Source organism: Cnephaeus nilssonii (assembly GCF_951640355.1).
Source record: "Cnephaeus nilssonii genome assembly, chromosome: 9".
Taxonomy (NCBI): Eukaryota; Metazoa; Chordata; class Mammalia; order Chiroptera; family Vespertilionidae; genus Cnephaeus; species Cnephaeus nilssonii.
In genome coordinates, this window is record NC_137080.1 from 8,105,995 (window position 1) to 8,123,814 (window position 17,820).

At 39.2% G+C, this 17,820-nt stretch overlaps 1 protein-coding gene across 8 annotated transcripts in view; it reads left to right on the forward strand.

The window, feature by feature from the left end:
* Positions 1–17,820, forward strand: part of SYNE1 (spectrin repeat containing nuclear envelope protein 1) — a gene marked incomplete at its 5' end in the record, with an annotated part of 384,290 nt that overhangs the window by 4,755 nt on the left and 361,715 nt on the right. For all 8 annotated transcript variants that reach the window (XM_079780696.1, XM_079780700.1, XM_079780701.1 and 5 more), the window contains one exon: positions 1,972–2,239. In XM_079780696.1, the coding sequence (XP_079636822.1) occupies positions 2,173–2,239 (67 nt within the window). The remainder of the gene's footprint in view (positions 1–1,971; positions 2,240–17,820) is intronic.

Consider the following 17,820-nt stretch of genomic DNA (forward strand, 5'->3'; position numbering starts at 1 on the left):
AAGCCTAATAATGGTGAAAAATATAAGACAAACCATATGCATAATAGTATAGATGGGTAGTATTGGAACAATGGAGGGAAAATAATGCTGAAGGGTGGTACTAAGAGGAATAGGACATTCTGTAGAAGTAAGACTGATGCATAAGTTGAAGGTGGACACAGCAGAGCTATTCTGACTTTCATGTGGTATCAAAAGAGGGATGGAGGGAAGGATAGATACATATTTCAGTGTAAATCTATTGGGTAACATGAATGCGAACTATAAAGAGGGTAGGAACATGGTGACCTGCCATGCAATGACTTTTAAAAAATCCTTTTAATTTCACAATTCTTGATTGACGGTGGTAGCCATGTCTTAACCATCTGTGAACTACAGTGCTGAGCATGGCTTGGTGTGGGGCAGCTGAATGAAAATGAATCCCTTTCCTCACCCCTACTTAGTATGTATGTAGGTAGGTAGATGATAGATAGATGATAGATAGATAGATGATAGATAGATTTCAGAAAGTTATAGTGTTGCATTTGGAGAACCTAACTTTCTAACAGCTTAGACGAGGCACTTGTAAGATTCCTCAGGCACTTCTCATTGTCTACTGGTTTTCAAATTAAGGCAGCTTGTGTGTGTGGGCAGGTGGAATAATTGTCCCCAGGAGGTGAGGGCTGCTAATGGGCACACAGTCATCGCAGGCTGTGGGCCTGGATGCATGGCAGGCCAGCCACAGTAGTCATTTCTCCTCTGAGAACCACTGGGAGAGCCACCCACTGAGAAGCACCCCTTCAGCCGGGCAGCTGCCAAGTACTGGGTCTACTTCCAGTGGGTATCCTTTCAAGTAGCCAAGAGAAGTCCGCCTCTGCCTTTCTATCAATTCATGCTCTTCACTGCGCCCACCCCTGTCCCCTAACTTGCTAAGTGGCCAGAATCCCTTTCCTGCCCCAGTCCACCTTTTAGATGCTTTTGCACATGGGGACAGTAGCGGTGTGCAATGTTGTGCATCCTTTTCAAAATGGTAATCTAAAAGAGATTACTGTAGTCCAGCTGGTGTGGCTCAGTGGTTGAGCATCGACCTATGAACCAGGAGGTCACAGTTTGATTCCTGGTCAGGATACATGCTCAGGTTGCGGGCTTGATCCCCAGTGTGGGTCAATTTGGCCCTGCGCTTAAGTTTCTTTCTCTGGGCACATTTTGCACTCTCCTCTTTTTCTGTCATTAATTATTTTATCTGTGGCAAAACATTCTCTTCAGCTAACCCCAGGGTTAAGAAATCCTTGTTCCAAGTACATGTCTCAATGTCAAGATTTCAGCAACTACTCTCCTATCTCTTTTCCCCTCCCCCACTGAATTATAAGCTAACCTAGACCAAAGCAGAGACTTTAAGAAGAAGTAAGAAGGAAAACATCTTGCCTGCTTAACCACCCTTAAAACTTACTGTATGGAGAGAAATAACAGTAAATCTAACCAATTTTGACTTCTAAAGTCAGGATATTTGAAACTCAAAATTTTAGAATAAAATAGTTTTATACTTATTTTTTAATTCACCAAATGTTGTTAGGAGCTAAGATTTGATCTCATTCGTGAGAAGTGTACAAACAAAACAGCAAAATCAGCTGTGCAAAGCAGGCTAACGCAGCATAGGTAAGAGAGCCTGTGGGGAAAGAGAAATGGAACTCCGTGTTTTAAACTTTCACTTTTCATAGACCAATGGAGAAAGTTTATAGTTTAAAAACATGAACTAAAAGTGAGCATTTCTCCTCTTAGCTACCAATTCTATTGCATATGTCTTGTGTATGTATTTGTTTTATCAACTATCATCAAAATTCCTAGTAGTTGCCTAGTACCTTATAAGTATTTTCCCATTAGTCATTTCACCTGGTAGTGAATCATCTATTCAAATTGAATAGAAATAGTTCTCATTTTAGCACTCTGGTGACCTATGTAGATTTTTTCATATTGTACCTTTTGTGTGTTTTTCAGGTTCCTGAGTTTATTGAAGAGGAAGGAAAAGAAGTGGTTTCACCTTGGGGAGTGCTGTCTCCGCTCTGACTGCCACCGTGCCTGGGGTTGCATCATGACCCCATAGATCCAGTGAAGTTCAAGGTGTTTTCTGGAGCAGCCTAGTCCTGCTCTGCCTGGAGCCAGGAGTCTCTGCTGTGGGTTTCATGCGCAGCAGGGACCATGGCGGCCTCCAGGACAGCCTCTCGGTCCCCGCGGGACATTGCCAACGTGATGCAGAGGCTGCAAGGTAAGGCACAGACACGGCTGTCATTGTCTGGCTTTCGTTGTTACTGCGCTTTCAATATCCGTTTATCTCAGAACCTTTTCAAGGTGCTTACATTTTTATTCAATCTTTATGAAACCATAGCAAGGAATCGCAAAATGTCTTTTATCCCAGTGTTTTTAAATGACTTGATGCTACTTTAAGATTCTGTCTTCTTTATGTAGCAAAAAGACCAAGTTCTTATTTTGATTTTGCATCTGTGTTTGTGTGGCCTTATTAATGGTTATTTGGTGTCCAGTGGGAGTTCAGAGTTATAGCAAACTATCCTATCTAATAAAGAGGTAATATGCAAATTGACCATCACTCCAACATACAAGATGGCCACACCAATGTGGGGAAAGACGGCTGCCCCCATGTGAACACAAGATGGCCACCACAAGATGGCCAGCAGGGGAGGGCAGTTGTGGGTGATCAAGCCAGCAGAGGAGGGCAGTTAGGGGCAACCAGGCCCAGGGGAGGGCAGTTGGAGGGGACCAGGCCCGCAGGGGAGGGCAGTTAGAGGTGACCAGGCCTGAAGGGGAGGGCAGTTGTGGGGGGACCAGGCCTGCAGGGGAGGGCAGTTAGGGGTGACCTGGCCATCAGGGGAGGGCAGGTAGGAGCAATCAGGCCGGCAGGGGAGCAGTTAGGTGCCGATCAGGCTGGCAGGGGAGTGGTTAGGGGTGATCAGGCTGACAGGCAGAAGCAGTTAGGGCCAATTAGGCAGGCAGACAAGTGAGCGGTTGGGAGCCAGCAGTCCTGGATTGTGAGAGGGATGTCTGACTGCCCATTTAGGCCCGATCCTGGTGGGATTGGGCCTAAATGGGCAGTGAGACATCCCTCGAGGGGTCCCAGATTGGAGAGCATGCAGGCTGGGCTGAGGGACACCCGTCCACTCTGTGCACAAATTTCATGCACTGGGCCTCTAGTCCTTCAATAACAAATGGCAACAGAGCACCATGATAATGGTAACAAATAACTAGATGCTATTGTCAGATAAGTAAACCAGTGGCTTACTTATCCCAACAGGAAAGCCCTTAGAGATATAGAAAGTCTTTAAGCAAAATGAGGCAAAGAGGCCCAAAGGGGTGATGAGATCAATGGTTAGTGGCAGCCTGTAGACTGGAACCGCTCCCACCAGTGTTGTTTCTCTAAGAGCAAGGTGCTCTTTGCGAGAGAATCAACAGTCAAATGTTAGGGCAGCTCATAAATGAGTTCCTATTTGTGAATTTTCTTTAAACATGTATAGTCCTTGAGCCATAAAAATCATCATCATCTATAGATATAAGAAAAGACTGCTTCTCTCTACAATTCCCATTCTACCTCTCCCAGGCTTCAAACGCACGTTCTTAGGATATAAAAATATCCAACGTTAGCAGGGATTTGCTCTAGTCTTTGTCAAATAATGTTCTAGGTTGGCCTTTAGGCTTTCTAGAATCTACAGCAAGTGATCAGTGTGGCTATGCACCATGGGCATCATAGTAATCTGTCATAACTCCACTTCCCTGGCTTGCAGTAGACTTGATATGCATAGCATTAATTTTCAGTTAAGCATGCTTGACCGTTCCAATACAGACTAAATGCTTAAGTCTGGATATTTATGGCCCGGAACATGCTCCCAGCTTTAGAAAATCAGGTCATGAGTGAAACTGGGAGTTTCTCCACCTGACCAGAAACCACCAATTAGAAGCTCCTATCATCATGTGACCCCAATCGTTTTTATCTGCCCAGAGTTTTGATGCTTCAGTGCGAGTGGTGCTTATTTCACATTTATTGTTGTAAGATGCCACTTGAAATGCCAAAAAGAGCCTGGCCAGATAAAAGAGCAGATCTCTGTTGAGTATGTGGGCATAGACTTCCTCCATAGGCTGAACAGACCTCTGATTGGGTCTGCCCAGTGCCAGGGATCTCCAGTGTAAGTTGTATGTCTTTACTTGGGGAGGTGGAACACTGAATTTGGAGTTCTATGCCTCTGTGTCTTGTCTTGGCTGTTTGCCTGGGTGTTAATTACTGAACCATTCTGTGCATTTGGTGTCTCAGTGACCTCATTTTCGAAGTAATGGAAAGGAAACCTACAGGTCTCTTACAAACTCTGGGGGAAGGTAATTAATTAGGTAATAAAGCAGATTTTCCTTTGAGTGCATTAAATGGGAAAATTCTCTGGATGCGATTGGCAATAAAGGGAAATTATAAAAAGTAAATTTGAAAATAATTCAGAATTGGATTATGATCCTACAGATATTTTATTTGTATTTTGGGTTGAATGACAATTCTTTTAAGGTTATGGTTAGGGGTGAGAGGAGAGAGCAGAGTACTGATGTTTAGCGTGGTTTTTAAAATATATATATTTTAATGTTTGAATGTAATTTATTTATTTATTTTTAATTCTTTATTGTTTAAAGTACCACATATGAATCATTTTTCCCCCACTGACTTCTCCTGCTCATCCGCCCCCCCCCCCCAGCACATGGTCTCACCCCCCACTACTGACTGTGTCCATGGGTTATGCTCATATGCATGCATACAAGTCCTTTGGTTTATCTCTCTCCCTCTCTTTCCCCCGCCTCCCTGCCTTCCCTCTGAGGTTGGATGGTCTGTTCGATGCGTCTATGCCTCTGGATCTATTTTAGTTCATCAGTTTATGTTGTTTATTATATTCCATGTATGAGTGAGATGATGTGATATTTATCTTTCTCTGAATGGCTTACTTCACTTAGCATAATGCTCTCCAGGTCCCTCCATGCTGTTGCAAATGGTAAGACTTCTTTCTTTTTTACAGCAGCATAGTATTCCATTGTGTAGATGTACCACAGTTTTTTAATCCACTCATCTGCTGATGGGCACTTAGGCTGTTTCCAAATCTTAGCTATTGTAAATTGTGCTGCTATGAACATAGGGGTGCACATATCCTTTCTGATTGGTGTTTCTGGTTTCTTGGGATATATTCCTAGAAGTGGGATTACTGGGTCGAAAAATTAAAATATTTTTTTGTGGTGGATATATAAGTGGTTTTTCTTGAGGTGTGTATGGAATGGAGGAAAGCATTGGAGCCCCCCCACCATCCTTCACCTGTGACAGTGGATGTCCTATTTAATATCTATACACTTAGGGACCCCACTTGCAAAATGTGGACTGACCCTCTCGGGATTGTTGTCAAGCTCAGTGAGAGGATAGACGAAGGTGCTTTGAAAACTATAAATACCAGGATGTGGTGAACTGTTGCAATAGCCATAGAAGAAAATTGCATGAGAAGGCAAAGGCCTGATCATTTGTTGCAATTTTTTCAGATTTGGAGAGGAATTATAATGGTTTTATATATTCTGTGCTGTATAAAATTAGTAATTTTATTACATAGTGAGATGACTACACTTACTATATTTTTGTTTTTCCTTTCTAGTCAAAGATAGCGTTACAACATGTCATAAGGGTACCTGACAAATTTAGAGCAATAAACCTTACAGTTTAGAAAGAGATGAGATTTCTGAGCACTAGACAGTTACCATTAGCTCTTAGCATTAACTACGTCATATGTATATACATACTTACATATATATGTGTATATATATATATATACACACACACACACACACGTGTGTGTGTGTGTGTGTGTGTGTGTGTGTGTATGTGTGTGTTATTAATGGTTATAAAATGGAAGGTCTTGTGGCCACATCTAGCCTGGCCTGCATCAGTGGAAACAAAATGAACCTCTGGAAGTGAAGGGGCCTGGCAGATCTGTCTGCTCGCCTCTTGATCTGCTGGGTTAATTCCGCTGATTCAGCTGGCGAGGGACATGTCTCCTCCTGTGTTCAGTTCTCACTGAGCAGCTCACTGATGTTTTGAGCCCAAGCAAGAGTCAACATCCCGGACAGAGAAGACCTGGCTTCTGACAAGGGTGTTTAGTGACCACGTTCCTTATAAATGGAGGGTGGGCATTATTGCCCAGATAATTAAGACACATGAAGAAATTTATTTGAGGAAAAATACTTTTCTATGAACCTAAATAGAACTAGAGTTGCTATCTATTTTCAAAGTTCAAATCCCTAAGAACATTCTTCTAGAATCTGCCCTCCCACCCTCTGCCACCTTTATTTATTTATTTATTGGGTGTGGGTGGGTCTGGATAGATAATCTGAGTAATAAATGCCTTTCCACATCTTGGGTTTTATTCCCATATCAGAACCATGTATAACTAATAAATAGTTGCAACTTGGCTTTCCTCTCTTGCTTATTTAGTTTATAACCATAATATTTGGCTGTTTTTATGCTTTTAATTTTTATTTCTAGTGCAAGAAGATTGAAGTGCACACAGATTGCTACATCATTTAGCTGCTACTATAGTCATTCAGTATCTCACCTTTGCCAATATCTGTGCTTGTCTGAGCCTTGTGTTTGAGGCTGGGATCCTGAATTATGGATGAGCAGACAGACTGCAGTGCGGGATTTATTTGATCTTAAGAATGATGAATATTTTCTGTAACTTTCATCAATTTAAATACAAGCTTAAAAGCAAATACTGGACAAAAAGTATAATACAGGGATATTAAAATATTAAAAGCAAATAATTAGTATGTACATTTTCTGCTCTCAATGGCTAAAAGGATCCATTTAGCAGGTGGCTTATGGAGACTCTTTCCTTTATAGTTATACCTAAAAAAATAAATATCTAAACTCTTCAGGTTTTCAGTTTCTTGAAGATAATGATAAGAGTTTAGCCTCTTTGTAATTTTTCATAGTGCTTCTAGCACAATGTTTTACTTAATAAAATTTGTTAACTGACTTTTATTACATTTGTTTTTTTCATTTGAAAAAAATCTACTAAACTTTAAGGATTTTTAACTAATGTATCCAGGTTGACTATTGTAAAATAAGGGGTATCAATGCAGTCTTATAGAGCAAGGGGTAAATTCCAGAGAAGATTCAAATAGGCAGGCTCAGGTGTCATACAGAGGTCAATTCAATCAAAAAGTTGGATAACCGACTACAAGGTCAAACTTTGATTTTTTAAACTTGTGAGTAAATTCAAAGAGAAACAAATGAGAAAAAAGATGAACATTTACTCTTGGAGACATGCCTATGAAGTTCACTAACTGTTCAGTAAAATATAATCCTGGCCTCCTTCTAAAATATTTAAATGTTTTTGGTTTACTATAATATTTATTATAAATCCATTACACTGTGAAAGAAAACCTCAGACTACCAAAAATGTTGACTGAAAAATAGAATAAACAATAATAAATAAATAATGAAAATACAATTTTCTTTTAATTTAATATTAAGCAAGCATGGGGAAAGGAATAGTTTTCCATCTTGTGAAAATTCTAATTTTTTATAGTTTCTTAAGAGATGAAGTTTTGCACTTTATTACTCTGAGTTAATCCCTCTTCTTATTAAGCCAAAAACAATGACAAAAATCCATTTATTGTATTTAGACTGAAATTCTCCTTTTGGTTTAATTTCTTTCTACAATGAATATTGTATGATCTTATCTTGAATTTAAATAGAATACAATTTTCAGCATATAACAATGATCATTTCTTTATATTTTGGAACATAGGTTAAATAAATAGTTGATGAATAAATGGATCAATTGTGCCTCCTAAATTAATGAATTGAAAATAAAATTGGCCAAGACATGTAAAGGCAAAGAAAGAAACCAGTTAAATTGGATCCTACTTTGAAGAGATTATTTTTCTGAATTTTTAAAATCAAAATTAGTTTTTGACCATCAAATTACTTCAAGGACACACATCCTACCTGAATGAGTGACTATGTTCACCTCTCAGATGAGTGTGTTGTTTCTGTAACTATAATGCTTTCAATCCTAAAGGTCTGTTACATGTTCATATTACTTTTTTTCATATTACTTTTTAACATATTAAAGAGCTCACATTTGTCTAATGCCCTATCCTCCAAGTCTTTCTGTTTGCAGAGCCATTTTATCCGTTGTGCACTATGATGGACAAAGTGCCTGAGGCCTTCTGGATCTTCAAGGGTCTGCAAAAACATTGGCTATCAAACAGAAAAGGAAAGTGCTAAATCCAAATTAACAAACATTTACAAATATTAAAATTATGTCAATTAGTCACATGTAAATCAAGTCAATTCAAAAATTACCTATGTATAAATGTATTTCATATGGGGTATGGGTTCCCTTTGTTGCACTTGGCCTTTAAAAGTGGGAGGGTCTAGGGCTTACAAACAAAAGGTAAAGCATTCTCACACACTGCTTCCAAATTAATTACTTTTAGCAGACACTTTAATTTTGTTTCTCCCCTGGTAAAAACCTTCCTTGACTCTTGACATCTCCATGAAAGTCCCAAGTTCTTGGCTTGGCTTCCCTATTCTAACTCCATCTTAATTGTCCAGCGTTTGTCTCCTCTAGCTCCAACCCAAGATATCTGCCAAGTGGCACAACTTGCAATATCCTGAAGGTGCCCTGACTCTTCTGTTTCCTCCTGGAGCACTTCCAGGAGTAAGCTCTACTAACTGCTCCTAAAACTCAACTTATCTTCAAGGCCCAACTCAAGGCCCGACTCCAAAGCTTCCTCAACAAAAGCTATCTCAGGGATAAAATCAGAAATTCTCTCTTCTCTGTCTAAATTCCTTTAGAACTTGTAGTACTGCTATGCAATCTGACATTGCTTTGCATTATGTTACATCGCCTAATGTCTAATCCACCCTCTCCAAGTACAGAGTGGCAGAAATTGGGTCAAATTCACATCAGTGCCCTGCAATTGACCAACATGCTACACTTCATAATGGGGATACTTCATAAGTATTTTTTAAGTGACTATAATATATTTAATATCATATAGATAGTCAATGGTGGAAACAGGGAGACCAGGAGAGAGGTAAGTTTGGTAAGAAAGATAAGAGTGACTTGGACTAGATTTAAAATAGTGGCTAGGGATAGAAGTGGTAAAAATCTAGATATATGTTTTAAAATAAAACCAAAATAATTTGCTGGTGGATGGACTGTGAGGTGTGAGAGAGAGGGATGAAAGTTGTCCCCTTCCTCATTTTTCATTTTGAAATGAGGAAAGACAAAAGACTGTTGGGAATAGGATTGAGGAGGAAAATCAAGGGGTTGTTTTTTTGGGTTTGATTTTGTTTTGTACATGTTATATTTTAGATGTCTGATGACATCCAAATGTCCAAGAAGGTAGTCGAGTCTATATGACTATAGAGATCAAAGGGGAGGGCACAGCTGGAGAAAACATGTGGGAATCATAAGCACACAGATAGTCTTTAAGGCTATGAACTTGGTTGACACCACCCAGGGAACAAGGACAGAAAGAAAAGAGAGGAGGTTTGAGAAATAGAGCACCCAACACTAGGGGTGGAAGAGTGAGGAGAGTCCCAGACTCTGAGACTGAGAAGCTGCAGCCTAGGTGGGAAAAAGAAGAGAGAAGGGAGATCTGGAACCCAAGGGAAGAAAGGGTTCAAGGAGGAGTGATAAATTGCATTAATGCTAATGTTTTCATATGTTCATGTTTCTAAAGGTTTATAGTATATAAGTATCTATATATCTATATATCTATGTGTGTGTGTGTGTGTGTATACATATATATATATATATATATATATATATATATATATATATGTAAATATCAGGCCTGAGTAGGTGCAAATACATGTGTATATAGTTCAAAGTCATTCTGGGAAGAATAAAAGGATAGTCTTGTGCATTGCCAATAAAGAGTTGCAAGGTTGCCTGACCAGTGTGGCTCAGTGGTTGAGTGTCAACCTATGAATCAGGAGGTCAGGGCACATGCCCAGATTGTGGGCTCCATCCTCAGTGTGGGGTGTGCAGGAGGCACCTGATCAATGATTCTCTCTCATCATTGATGTTTCTATCTCTCTATCCCTCCCCCTTCCCTCTCTAAAATCAATTAAATATATATATATATATATATATATATATATATATATATATATATATATATATATATATTAAATATATTTTTATTGATTTTAGAGAGGAAGGGAGAGAGATAGAGAGATAGAAACATCAATGATGAGGGAGAATCATTGAATGGCTACCTCCTGCACACCCTCCACTGGGGATTGAGCCCGCAACCCAGGCATGTGCACTTGGCTGGAATTGAACCTGGGACCCTTCAGTTCATAGGCTGATGCTCTATCCACTGAGCCAAACCGGCTAGGGCAAATAATATATATTTTTAAAGTGGAGTATTTGTCTTAGTTACATCTTTAAAAAAAGAGTTGCAAGGTTCTTGGAAGTTACTTAGATAAGAGCAGTATCTTAAGAATTTATTACAGCCCTAGCTGGTTTGGCTCAGTGGATAGAGCATCAGCCTGCAGACTGAAGGGACACAGGTTCAGTTCTAGTCAAGGGCACATGACCAGGTTTTGGGCTTGATCCCCAGTGTGGGGCATGCAGGAGGCAGCCAATCAAGGATTCTCTCTCCTCATTGATTTTTCTGTCTCTCTCTCCCTCTTCCTTCCTCTCTGATATCAATAAAAATATATTTTAAAAAAAAGAATCCTATATAATAAAAACCTAATATGCAAATCAACCGAACTGCAGAACAACCAGTGGAACAACCGGTTGCTATGATGAGCACTCACCATCAGGGGGCAGATGCTCAACACAGGAGCTGCCCCCAGCCCACAGGCCTCAGGCCAGCCAAGGGAGGTGACTGGCGGCAGCGGCGGGGGGGGGGGGGGGGGTGCCAGGCCCACCAAGATGAGTGCCAGCAGGGACCCCTTGATCGCCCCACAGATCAGTTCTGATCACCAGCCAGGCCTAGGGACCTTACACTTGCACAAATTTCATGCACTGGGCCTCTAGTTTATTACATATAATTCTGTACTTTCTGTAGAGCCAAATCAAAAATGTATCCTAAGGATAAAAGGCCTCTCACTCAGACCCTGATCAAGTCTCCATTTTTGTGGAGTTGGGATCCCTCGCTGTGACCCGACAGATGGTCCTCCTGAGAATGGTGCTCCCAGTGTTGTCATTTGACACATGTGTGTGACTTGCATCTCAGTACCTTCCTTCCTTGTGCACCTCTTTCCCTCATAAATCTTTACTTGCACCCCTTGACATTATCATTAGATTCTTTTCACACAACAAAAGTAATACTTATGGGAAATCTTTATGGAGTCGGTGTCATCTATTTTCATTGCTTTGATCTGTGTTTAATTAGGTCACAGATCTTTTCTAGAAAAGAAAATGGGAAATATGACAGTATAGGTGTTTGGATACCTGAAACATTGAGGACTCTGGGATTTCCTCTCCATCAAGACTAGGATTGGACCCTTCTCAAAAGCACTACAACTGGAAAACTATATTTGCATTTAGGAAAATCTTTCACTGAGCTGGTAGCTATTTAACCCTTCCTGTGTTGAGTCAGACCTGAGGCCTTGGGTTAGCCTCTGTAAGAGGGATGAAGACCACACAGGTGCCCATGAACTTCAGAGTTCCAATAATGTGTAATTTAGGTTAATATTCACCTATAATGGGAAAAAATACTGGACTTTAAATTTCATGTGATATATCCCTCATATACCTTAAGAACCTTAGAAAACCAATTCACATCCCAGGTTATTATTTTTCTCTATTATTTTATTTCTAATTGTGGCTGATGAGAATATTGAAACTTTTTTTTTTTTGTGTGTGTGTGTGTGTGTGGCATTCATACCTAAATACATAGCTACTGAATTTTGTATGATGTTCTGTAATTTTAATTAAGCACTTATTAATCATAGGTATTCAGTTATGTACTTGTTTATATAGTTAAGAAGTCATCATGTAAGAATATATATGCAGCTTTGCCATATTGCAAAGGATGGGCAAATTTTAATTTTCTATTAGTTTCTACTCAAATAAATGAATGGAACTATGTGGGAGAAAAATAAATTGGCTGCTGCCTCAAACAGAGTCAGGGTCAAGTGATTTATATAAGATTTTGAAATCCTTGGATGTAGTAAAGTTTGCTTCAGTATTTTTAAAATGGTTTCTATGGTAACTTATGTCCTTTTTTTGCCCATTGTTCACAATGACCTCTTGGATTAAAAACAAACAATTCCTTCCTCTACTGATATTAATCTTCCATATTTAGTAAACACTGGTCTCCACCCACGTTTAAAAAAATATATTTACCATGAATTATACAACTGTCGTCCATTCTTTTGCTTCCTTTCTCCTCAACTGTCACCAACATTGTTCACGTGGCACTTTGAATCCCTTTTATCTGTTTATTCTTTATTATACTGTTGACTTGTTTACTGAATTGGGGAGAATTTTGTGATTTCCAAGGACTTGATTTATGGTGGTTTTTTTTTTGTTGTTGATGATGTACTTACTATTTTATAAGCCATACATTCATTTTGCCAAGAAATACACTAATTACATATTCATAGGCTACATCTTCAGCTTCTTTACTTTCCTGAGACTTCTCACAGATTATCTCATTTTATCCGATTGTGGTTGATGTAATTATTGCTTCTATATTGAACACAAAAATGTGGAATTTTACCCAGAACCCTGGGAGTTAAAACTAGCCTGTGCCCTCAATATTGTAATGAGTGATCTTTCAAAATACAACTCCCACTGTATCCCCCTTTCCTGTCACAATGACTCATCCTAACCTTCAAGATAAACTCATTATGCAAAAAGGATTTTTATTATCTGGCTCCTATTAATCTTCCTTCCTAACCACCCTTCCTAGATTATGGTGTTCCAGTTTTAGTTCCCCTAATCTAACTTTGATCTCACTTCCCCTTCTTTGCATGTTCTCGCCCCTGGGCCCCACCCCTGTCCTTTCTGTTTTATTTACCTGGGCTTCTACTCAGGCTCCAGGAAACATTGTGTTCTCTGCGAAGCCTTTCCCAGTATCACCAGCCAAACTGAAAGGCCCCCTCCTTTGCACTCTGTTTCAACACGCTTCTATTAAAGTATTAATTACATCCGTCTGTAGTGGTTGTTTTGTTTTTCTGTGTCCTATTAGAATCTTGAGGGCAAAGGTCTTGTCTTATTCAACTTTGGATATCCAGTACTGACTGAACAAAAACCTGGCATGTAGTAGATGCTCAGTTCATTCAGTCGTGTATTCTGACATTTAACAAATATTTTTGGAGCATCTGTGTCCAAGTCCTCTGATGACAGATATAAACATGATTGATATACAGAGTTGCCATCCCCCTGGGGCTGTAGTCTACTGGAGGGACATGATAATTAACAAGGAGCTTATAAATTGGATGATAGATATGATGATGGGTAAGTATAAGTTGGATGAATAAATTAAATTTCCACAAAAACATGCAGTTGCAATTAAGTAAATTAACCAGGGTAGCAGACCATTCAATGGTCTAAATTATTTTAATGTAGTCTTTTACTCTGCCTGAGTTGAAAACACCTTACTCTTAAAAGCCTAGATCCCACCCAGCTGGTATGGCTCAGTGGTTGAACGTTGACCTATGAACCAGGAGGTCATGGTTCGATTCCCGGTCAGGGCACATGCCCAGGTTGTGGGTTCGATCTCCAGTGTGGGATGTTCAGGTGGCAGCCAATCAATGATTCTCTCTCATCATTTATATTTCACTCTCTCTCTCTTTCTCTCTCTCCCTTCCTCTCTGAAATTAAATATATATATTAGAGGCCTGTTGCACGATATTCATGCAAGAATAGGCCTTCCTTCCCCTGGCTTCACTTCCAGCCGCCCGGAGCTGGCAAGTCCTCGCTTCTGTCTGGAGCACCTTTCCAGTAGCTCCCTCCACCATCCCCTTCCCCTCATAGCAGGCTTCACTCTGCTCTGCGCCTGCATATGCAAATTAACCTCCATCTTTGTTGGGTTAATTTGCATACTCACTCTGATTGGCTGTGGGCATAGCGGAGTGATGGTTAATTTGCATGTTTCTCTTTTATTAGGTAAGATTTTTTTAAAGCCCAGATCCTTAGTTTTATATGGGATGGTTGTTTAGATTGGAAGAGGACATACACTTCATAATTTAATGTTCTTATTTTGCAGATAAAATACAGTTCTATAGCAGTGAAGTGAAAAGTCAAGGTTATAGGTGGATATTAGAGGAACTACAATCTCTGAGAGAATTGAAGTCTAACTTGATATTCATACATTAGTGCATGTTCCTTCAACGCTATTCTTTTGTGTATTTGCTAATGATCTCTGGATAATTATGGGTAGGAGGCAAGATGCGCTACATAATTTTCAGAGCCAACCACAAAGTGAAAATATGAGCCCCTTGTTTAATACTTGTTAAGGGTAATTAACATGCAGCAGAGCATTAGGCCAGGTGTGGGGCCCATCTGAGTGCAGCGCCATGTGCAATACTCAAGTCAGACACTTTTAGTTCTGCTCTGAGTTGAAAAGCCAGCACTGGCAGGAGATGAGACTTGTGAGGACTTGGGCCCCTGAGGACTTTAGGGCTATCCCAAAAGAGAAATAAGAGGTGGGAAAGGGTGAAAAGGCAAAGAAGCCAAACGTCTAAGAGAGCCATAGCTATTTCAAAATTGTATCTGGAATCAATGTTGCATGAAAGGCAAGCAAGAGGAGGGGGTCTCGCCATCCTCATGTCAACACTCCCCTGACCAGAGCACTAAGCTAGACCTTGAGTGCTGGAAGCCATTAGTCAACTGCCCCAGGAGTTCAGCACAAGGGGGCTTGGGAGTCTGCCCGTCACATACCACATATCTTCCTGGGTTCAAAATAACTTATCACAAAAGTAAATTCATGGCCACTGGGTCTCATACAGTAATTTTCTTTCTAGGTCTCATTCAGTAAGAAAGAGATATTCTGAAGTCTTTTTGCATTCCAATGTTGATAGTTTTTAATTTACATATTTATAGTAGGTAGATACCTATGTATAATGAATGCATGTTAAAAATTAATAGAAAGCATGTTTAAATCAGACTGGAAACATGCTAATACAAATAGCACTCTTTAACACTTTCTATTTGGTTTTATATCTGTTTTCTAAGAAGTACATGAGTCTCACTTTTGTTAAAAAAAAAAAGGTTCATTTTCTAAATAATAACTTTCACCACTATGATAATCAGACAAACAATGAAGGAATGCTATTTCTGATATGTTTAAAGGTTTGTTTATTTTCTTCTTTTGCTTTGTACTTTTAAAACAATAGTTTTGTGATGTTGAGTCTTAAAGATACTTTTATAAGTTTACTATGATGATAGCAATGGTCACATAAAACTTCAATAAATATCTATAAATATTTGGAAGCAAGCTAGTTATATTAAAAATCCAACTTTGGCTATTTAACATTACCTATAAAAAGATCTGCATTTTTTAGATTTTTCTAGGTGACACAATGATTGAAGTCTAAGTGTCCTGAAAGACTAAGAGAATCCCACAGTTTTTTAGGAAAAAAAAATCTTAAAAGATCAACTTGCCTAACTCTGATATTTTAAAATGAGTAATTGAGAGTAAATGACTAAAGATTAAATGACCTGTACAAAGTCATGTATTTAGTGAAAGCAAAATAAAACTAAAACCTAGATTATCTGAAATTTTATGGACTTTTCTCCTCATGGTAAAATTATATGGCTCATTAATAAGCATTTACTTCTTAGCTCTGTTTTGAGTTGAAAAGCAAGGTTGATATTTAGTGTGTGCTTAATTCATATAAAATTATGCACTTTGTATTTACCTCAAATTAGAGCACTTATTACAAATAATTGGAGCTGTTGAGGGCAGAGCCAATGTCTTTTTCAAAAGCAAAATATGGTAAATGTTCACTGAATATTTGTTGAATGGATATTAGATTTGTAAATTTACCTTCTTCACAGTGTGCCTTTGAAGAGAGATAGAGATATAAAGATGAGATCCAGAGAGAGAGAAATTTAGCTCATCATTTTAACTGCTTCAATAGTACTGTTGTGAAATTTTCTCTGTAGGTATTGCTAACTTGCTGTAGTCACTTGAACCAGCAAATAGTAACTATTAGGCTATAGCTTAAAATATAAGGCTGTTGCCCGGCCAGTGTGGCTCAGTGGTTGAGCGCTGATCTATGAACCAGGAGGTCATGGATCGATTCCCGGTCAGGGCACATACCAGGGTTGCAGGCTCGATCCCAAATAGGGGGCTTGCAGGAGGAAGCCGATCGATGATTCTCTCTTATCATTGATGTTTCTATCTCTCATTCCCTCTCCATTCCTTTCTGAAACCAATAAAAATATGTTATATATATATATATATATATATATATATATATATATATATATATATATATATAATCACTGTTCTCAAGGACTCTTTTTCTTCTGAAAACTTTGCCATACAAATGGCTAGTTTCTTTGCATTTGTGTGATCTGTTGTTTGTGTAATGCAAAATGAGTGGCAGTTCAGCAGATATTTCTTCTCTACAATAAATATAAATTGAACGCCTTCTATGTTCCGTCATGTCCTGACCCTTCAAAGCTAGTGACCAGGTTGGAACCATGATTGAAGAACTTTGCAATGAGTCCCTGGACAGGGCACAGAAGATGCTCTGGAAGTGGGTTGAGATTCTTCCTGAGCTAATGGCAGGCAGCCCCAGGCATCTCCCTGGCTACTGCTGTGCTGTGCTCTGGCTTGGACACTGGCCCTTCCTCACATTCATTCTCAGGCCAGGTTTTAGGAACTAGGCCGCATTCTGACAGAACTGCCAATGAGCTCCCCGCTCTGCCATACCCCGGATGAGCCCTTGGGTTGCAGACAACAAGCATGGCTCCTTCTCTCTAAGCATCACCAAGTCACAGATGATGGAGGGTTGAGGAATGCTCACACCCTTCCCCACAGTGCATTCATGGTGCATTTATGCCACAGAGTGGTAACGTTAACCCCCTTGTCATTCTACTGGGGAAAGTGGCTTTCCAAGTCAAAGACATCTAGGAATAGTAACTGTTAATTACTACTTTGCTGAATTTCATAATTTAACTTTAGTTTGGGTAAGGTATAAACTAATTTAATAGCATACTCTGCTCATTTTAGTTAAAACCAAGCATTACTCTAGTGAACATATATAACTCCAATAATAATTACTTTAACATTTTATTTAGTTAGTTAGTTTTAGTTATTATTTTTAAAATATATTTTTATTGATTTCAGAGAGGAAGGAAGAGGGAGAGAGAGAGAAACATCAATGATGAGAGAGATTCATGGGTTGGCTACCTCCTGCACATCCCCTACTGGAGATCGAGCCTGCAACCCAGGCATGTGCCCTTGACCAGAATCGAACCTGGGACCTTTCAGTCTGCAGGCTAATGCTCTATCCACTGAGCCAAACTAGCTAGGGTAAAAATTTTTTAAAACTAGTAAAAGCCCCAAACCTTAATCGCAATTATAAAATTTTCTTTAAACATCTGCATTTAGAAAAGTAAAATTGTTCTTATGTCATATGTTCCAAACTATAAAAAGAGCTATGTGTAGTTTTAACCTATAATTGCTTTTAATTGGCTCAGTTATTGATGCTTCAAAAATAGAATTTTATAAGGTAATGTTGAACCAGCCTTGAATGCAGACCACAGGACAGAAGTGCTGTATGCATTTCTTCTTGGCAGAGTTGCTTGTAACCAGCTACATGTTAAT